The sequence below is a fragment of the Bidens hawaiensis genome, unplaced genomic scaffold (assembly GCF_021521415.1).
Source record: "Bidens hawaiensis isolate Kalapana, Puna unplaced genomic scaffold, B.hawaiensis_p1.1 tig00045301_1, whole genome shotgun sequence".
Classification (NCBI taxonomy): Eukaryota; Viridiplantae; Streptophyta; class Magnoliopsida; order Asterales; family Asteraceae; genus Bidens; species Bidens hawaiensis.
Genome location: NW_027498044.1, coordinates 23162 through 30381, shown reverse-complemented (window position 1 = coordinate 30381; position 7220 = coordinate 23162). Strand labels below are relative to the sequence as shown.

General features: G+C 34.6%; 1 protein-coding gene across 1 annotated transcript; it reads left to right on the top strand.

Moving 5' to 3' along the window:
- Positions 1–567: 567 nt before the first annotated feature.
- LOC143595528 (putative metal-nicotianamine transporter YSL7) lies at positions 568–6701 on the top strand. Its single transcript, XM_077074514.1, has 6 exons — positions 568–952; positions 3805–3968; positions 4054–4151; positions 4259–4393; positions 4484–4673; positions 5431–6701. Exons 1-6 carry the CDS (start codon positions 568–570, stop codon positions 6538–6540), a joined length of 2082 nt encoding a protein of 693 aa, XP_076930629.1. The 3' UTR covers positions 6541–6701.
- Positions 6702–7220: the final 519 nt, after the last annotated feature.

Genomic DNA, 7220 nt, shown 5'->3' with positions numbered 1-7220 from the left:
AAAATGGTGTAATAAATGAAGTCTATTCAACTCATTACCTTATTATTATTATTATAAAACAAATAACCCAATAACTAATCAACTTCCACCATATGCCCCTTTCTGGTGCTATGTAGGAAGTGCCTCCTACCCCCTCCCCTCACTAACGTTTAAAGCATTCCGAGAGCGATGTTCTCGGCACTTTAGGGGATCTATCGGGGTGGGGAGGCGCTAGGCATGACCTAACAAGTTAAACCTTTGTTCACTTTTAAAAGCATTAGACCTCCACTAGTCCCTATGGGCCTATCTAGATTTACAAATAATGATAGAAATAATAATAATTGGTTGTTTTCCCCAATAAAACACAAATATCTCCTCCACATTCAACGGATTCACACATTACTTACGACCCATCACGTTCCTAGTCCCATTGAATCTTTGTATCCAGATTCCATTCCTCCGTCAATTCCACCTCAACCATTTTATTAAAATCCAGGTCAAGATAACGACACACTCCTAGTCCTGTCCCGCCCTTTAATTATCCCCAAACCATTGCAGGCTCATCATCAATTCATTCCAGTACTACTCATGGATCGAACCATTGAACAACAAGAAGATACGCAGAACGGAAGCGGAACGAAAAGAAACAGCTCCTCGACGACTGACTTCGACTCCGTGGAGCGAATATTCGAGAGTAAGAAGGTTCCACCGTGGCGGAACCAGCTCACTCTCCGCGCATTCCTGGTGAGTTTTATTTTGGGGATTCTCTTCACCTTCATTGTTATGAAGCTTAACCTCACAACCGGAATCATTCCCTCCTTGAACGTCTCCGCCGGTCTCTTAGGCTTCTTCTTCGTCAAAACCTGGACCAAGTTTCTCGATAAGTCTGGCATGTTGAATCAGCCCTTTACCAGACAAGAGAATACCGTTATTCAGACGTGCGTAGTCGCTACTTCCGGCATCGCCTTCTCTGGTAAGTTATGTTTTTTTAATTTACTTCTTGACGACGAGATTTCAACTTAAAGAAATATAGATCTCAAATCATGTCCAACCAATAATAACAAAAGGCATCAATAATTATGTGGGTGTGGTTGCTGTAATTGTTTATTTTTCAACGGCAAGAAATTTTAATTTATTTGGAAATTATAGTTTGGTACCTAATCTTTATAACACTCCTTTTGAACCTAAAACCTCATTAAAAAACAAGAAATGTAATAATGCTTACAAAACTTATTAACTGATGTTATAGAAATTGATGAGTATTGAAGTTTCATTGTTTGTTTTGAGAAGTTAATTTTAAAATAAGTTAAATAGAATACATATAAAACGTGATTACAATTTATAGTTTTTTTAAAGCTTAATATGAAGAAGGAAAACCGAGGATTGTGGAAAAACAAGTTATGCTAAATAATAACTAAATTTATAATTATTCTATTTAAGTTTATTTAAAAAAAAAATACTCACAATTTAGTAATCAAATTATTTTTCATTTAAATCACTTAAACTATAAAAATTAATACTTATTAAAAAACTACAAAATTGAAACAACATCAAAAAAAATTCTATTGTTTCACGATTTCATTTTAAGTCAAGGGAGATTTTATTTATTTATATAAAAACATAATTCATTGCTTTAAAATAATCACATGATTTCCCACACATTTTGAACCCGAATTTCGTTCCCATAAACAGGGACATGAATTAAGTGATCACTTCGCTTCCTAACTAATTAGTCGCTTTCGTAATAAATGTTTTAAAATGAAGTTTCTTAATTATTTAAATGTTAATAATTATAATCTTCGTAGTTATCCTTACTATTTATTATTTTTTTATAAAAATGAATTACTTTATTATACACCCCATACTTTTGCACTTTTACTATGTTACTCTTATACTATACCCTGGTCCTTGGATACTTTGGATTTTCACAATGAAATAACCATTGAATTACATACATCTGATCTAGTCAATTTGATAATCTTGATAGACACTACAACCTTCTGGTTCTTGGGTTATCTAGATACTGCCAGACCAAACGTGGCTATATTTTATGCTAATAAGTCAAGTAAGAAAGATAAAATACGCTACAACATACATGTCACTTTTTATGTACAAAATAAAGCAAAATATCGTGACATCACTATTTCATAAACATGTCAACATATTAATATTAATTAAACAATTTAACTTATGTTATCTAACCCCTTTCCATATTCGATTAGAAAAATTAATATAAGTCATACACAATTTATTTTATTTTTTGAGATAATTTGTTATTTATTATATTTATCATTTTTTATATGTATCTATTTACAACATTATATATAATGAAAATAGTATCGAATTCATAGTTATATTTTATAATGAAACTCTTATCTAGTATACTAACTTATTTCTTGCCTAATTTGTAATAATTATTAAATTATAAATCTACACCAAATATCTACCTCTTGGAAATTTCTGATGAAGCTGTCCACGTACAAGTTGTGTGGGGTCTAGCACAAAAACAGGCGTGAAACCGGGGTGTTAATCGTGTGGTTCACATTTGATCACCTGTAATTTTCCAAGTCCACTCGTGAGTCGACCGTGTCTGTCACACTCATACACTCACATATATACTTGCCTCAATAATTCTTGTAATTTAGCCTTATTATCTCTTTGATCCTTACAAAATTTCAAATACACAATACTAGAACAAATACACTTTACATTTGATATTAACAGTTGAGTAATTTTGACCCCAACCAGAATTTTATAAATTGTTTTGAAAGTCCGAAACGACATAAATACTAGTTAGGAGCAGAGCATTCAACTTTCTGTTAGACCAAGATTGTATTTGCAACGAAAGTGAAAGTTAGTACTGTAAATAGTAAAATTGCTAGTTAGGAAACATATAGGATTGATCTAACCTGAAGATCTAAACCTTCGACCAAAGCATTTGCTTGTATCTACAAATATTAAGATATGTAAATCACCTGAATTTAACATTGAAGTGATTTTAGGTTTCTCTCAGTTTGCAACATGTTCTAAAACCATTATTGGAAAGAATGAAATAATATGAAACTGGGATAAAGATCACCCGGGATATACCTTAGAAGAAAACCAAAACCAAAACCAAAACCAAAATTGTTATGTCTTCCCATTTTAAATAAAAGGAAATTATTAATTTCTTTCTTGTGGCCTTGTGGGGGTGTTTGTGTCACCATCAAGAAAATTATAAATATCAAAAACCTTTGATTCTCCCTATAAATATAATTGGAGCATGGTGGTATAATGGCCCATGCTCGACTTATAAACAGTATCCTTGAGCTGGCAATCTGACATGTGAACATGAAAAATTCCACTACTTGAAATAATCATAATCAAAGACATGGAAAATTCAACATTTTGTACTATTTACCTAAAAATGTGTAGGTTACATACAAAAAGAATAACTTAATTTTTTTTTATTGATAATTCCACTTTTACATACATAAAGAAAAAATTAAGTGGAATTTGCCATATCTTAGATTATGATTATTTATGAAGAAAGACATATTTAAATTATCTTTTTTTCTAGTTTCCTTTCAATTCAATATTTTTAAGACCGGAAAAATAATGGTTTATTATTTTTCTATAATATTCTCACAATAATTTGTGTTTGCATAGATCCTCCCCTATCTTAGTAGATTTATATATATCAAATATATACTTCGAGTTCAAATTCGGCTTGTTTTTAGTTTGATTCAGATTCAAATTCAAATTTAAAGGTTCTCAACCAACTACATAAACATTAACCAATGTAATGTGAAGTGATGAATAACTTGCAACTGACATTTATAACAGGAGGGTTTGGTACTTACTTATTTGGGATGAGTGACATAATTGCTAAGCAATCAAATGAAGCAAATGAAGATCTGAACACCAAGAACCCTTCTCTTGGATGGATGATTGCTTTTCTTTTTGTTGTTAGCTTCCTCGGACTCTTTTCTGTCGTCCCTCTTCGCAAAGTACTTCTTACAAATCTTTCGTTTCACATTAGTCTTTTCTTGTCACTCCGTTTATTGATTGTAACCGATTCTATACTTTATGCAGATCATGATCGTTGACTTCAAATTGATTTATCCAAGTGGCACTGCAACCGCTCATCTTATTAACAGCTTCCATACCCCACAGGGTGCCAAGCTAGCCAAGTATGATTATTATTATTATTATTATTATTATTATTATTATTATTATTATTATTATCATCATCATCATTTTCTTAATTTATTCATTCTTTATTTAATTGTCATTACAGGAAACAAGTTAGAACTTTAGGAAAATTCTTCTCCTTCAGTTTCCTATGGGGTTTCTTTCAGTGGTTCTTTACAGGCGGAGACGATTGTGGATTCGCAAACTTCCCGACACTCGGTCTTAAGGCATTTGAAAACAAGTATGTCTTATTCTACTTTTTACCTGCATTTGCATTGCTCCTTGGTGTTTATTTGTTATCAACAACTTTAACTTCTGTCGTTTAATGCAGGTTTTATTTTGATTTTTCTGCTACTTATGTTGGCGTGGGGATGATCTGTCCTTATCTTATCAATGTATCGTTACTGGTCGGAGCAATTCTTTCATGGGGTATAATGTGGCCTCTCATAAACGAGAAAAAGGGCGATTGGTATCCAGCAGATCTCCCATCTAGTAGTCTTCATGGCTTGCAAGGTTACAGGGTAAAGTCATATATTCTTGTTTCTAATTCTTCATTTAGGTTTTAACCAGAGATAATAAACAGTCTTGTTTGCAAGTTAACGGTCGAACCCACCACCAACCCAAAAATTGTGTTAAAACAACCTGTTTAACCTAGAAAATTGATATATTTTGCAGTGCAACACTTTTAACTTACAAATTTACTGTAAAAAAACACGTATTAAACAATTACATTTTGAAGTATTAATGAGGCACAAAATCTTATCTTCATTCCTTTTTTATCTTTCACCTACAATTCCTAATCAGTTTGAATCATAACATATAAAAACACATTTTTTAAAACCTATAAATAAGCATTTTCAGATACATGTGTTCGTGTTAGGGCTGAGCAAGATTCTGGTTGGCTCGAGTATCCAGAGTACCCGTTCCGACCTGATTAAGCCTTTTTAGTTCAGTTGCTGAACTTAATTTTGGTGTGCAATTGGGTTTGATCTAGTCTAGGTAAAAACCAAAATTAGAAACATTTTAGCCAAAGAAATTAATATTTGGTCTTTACCCGACCTTAGACCAATTAAGCATTTTCGGTATATTGGTCCAGTCTTCGATTATGATTTTCTAGAAATTTTGGGTTTGGTCCCGTCCAGTTTTCACAAGGCTCCACAAGACACACACCCCTGGTTTGCCAATTCGACCCAAACACATTTAGACTACATCTAAACTCGCGGATTTCATGTTAAGTTCATTCAGTAAATTTACATTCACACTTTATATGATTTGTAGGTATTTATTGGTATAGCCATGATCCTAGGTGACGGACTCTACAACTTTATTAAAGTCCTCGGTCACACTTTATTCGGCTTATACCACCAGTTCACTCAAGACAAAACCAAAGCGGACCCGATCACCGGAAACTCATCGCCTGATCTTCCTTCCCTTTCCTATGACGACCAAAAACGCACCCGTCTCTTTCTCAAAGACCAAATCCCCACGTGGATCGCAATCGCCGGCTACTTAACCATAGCCATCGCCTCTGTTGTCACTCTCCCACACATCTTCCACCAACTCAAATGGTACTACATTGCTGCTATTTACGTATTTGCCCCTGCTTTAGCGTTTTGCAACGCTTACGGATGCGGGTTAACCGACTGGTCCTTAGCATCAACGTACGGGAAGCTTGCGATCTTTGTTATCGGAGCCTGGGCTGGCGGGTCAAACGGGGGCGTGTTAGCTGGGCTAGCCGCGTGTGGGGTCATGATGAATATTGTCTCGACAGCATCTGACCTATCCCAGGACTTCAAAACCGGTTACATGACATTAGCTTCACCCCGATCCATGTTCGTGAGCCAAGTGATCGGGACTGCGATGGGCTGCATTATCTCCCCGTGCGTGTTCTGGTTGTTTTACAACGCGTTTGACGACCTCGGGATCCCCGGGTCCGAGTACCCCGCACCGTATGCGCTCATTTACCGAAACATGGCAATTTTGGGTGTCGAAGGGTTCTCGACATTGCCTCGAAAATGCCTAACACTTTGTTATATATTCTTTGCTTTTGCGATTGCGGTTAATGGGGTTAGGGATATGTTGGGGAAGAATCGGGCTCGGTTTATTCCGATTCCTATGGCTATGGCGATTCCTTTCTATATCGGAGGGTATTTCGCGATTGATATGTGTGTTGGGAGTTTGATACTGTTTATCTGGTCCAAGGTTAATAAGGCGAAAGCGGCTGCGTTCGGGCCTGCTGTTGCTTCGGGTTTGATTTGCGGGGATGGGATATGGACGTTACCGAGTTCGATACTGGCTTTGGCGGGTGTTAATCCTCCTATTTGCATGAAGTTTCTGTCGAGATCGACTAATGTTAAAGTTGATAAATGGCTCTCAACACATGGATGATCCATTTCTAGGTATGATTTTGTAATAGCCAGTAAGAAAATGAAAAAAGTGTGTGATATAGATATCAAAATGTTTGTTACATAGTTGGTTTCATTTCTTGTATTGGTGTATAATGTATACAATAAACAATCAATATCAAATCAAGTTTATCCTTTTTTCAACACATTGTTACATTCATTTTGACTTTAAACTTTCTTTCTAAAAGTATCTAATTAATTGCATAATTAACCTAAAATAATAAGCATGAACGGAGCTTCCATTAGGCCCGGGTCTCTACCCTCCTTTTCTAGTTTTTTTGTTTAGTAGTGTAAATTTACATGTTTTCGTATGAAAATTTATACACATGGTGTAAACTTACCAGTTTTAGTCTTAAAATTTTGAGCCCGGCACCCTTATTTATGAAAACTTTTAAACGTATTGAATCCGCATCAACCCCACCTGCTTTTTCGTGTAATAAGCTTCGTCACTGATAATAAGTAATAAGTGTTTGGTTTATAACAATGAACTACAAAGTTGTACTTAAAACTAAACATGTTATAAAGCTCTAAATGATTCCATTTAAGAATATTCTTTGTATAGATGGATTTTCACTTTTTATGTTAAAATACTGAACATCAACAAACTATAAATAGAAGATAATAATAAAAGGGTAGAGAAGAAACTAGTGGTGAGTGACTGTG

What these genes read in the sequence shown, in the direction of transcription:
- LOC143595528 (XM_077074514.1), top strand. Translation starts at nt 568, where the DNA reads ATGGATCGAACCATTGAACAACAAGAAGATACGCAGAACGGAAGCGGA. An exon ending in CTTAAGGCATTTGAAAACAA is followed by an intron (nt 4,394 to 4,483) that starts GTATGTCTTATT and finishes CGTTTAATGCAG; the next exon opens with GTTTTATTTTGATTTTTCTG. An exon ending in ATGGCTTGCAAGGTTACAGG is followed by an intron (nt 4,674 to 5,430) that starts GTAAAGTCATAT and finishes TATGATTTGTAG; the next exon opens with GTATTTATTGGTATAGCCAT.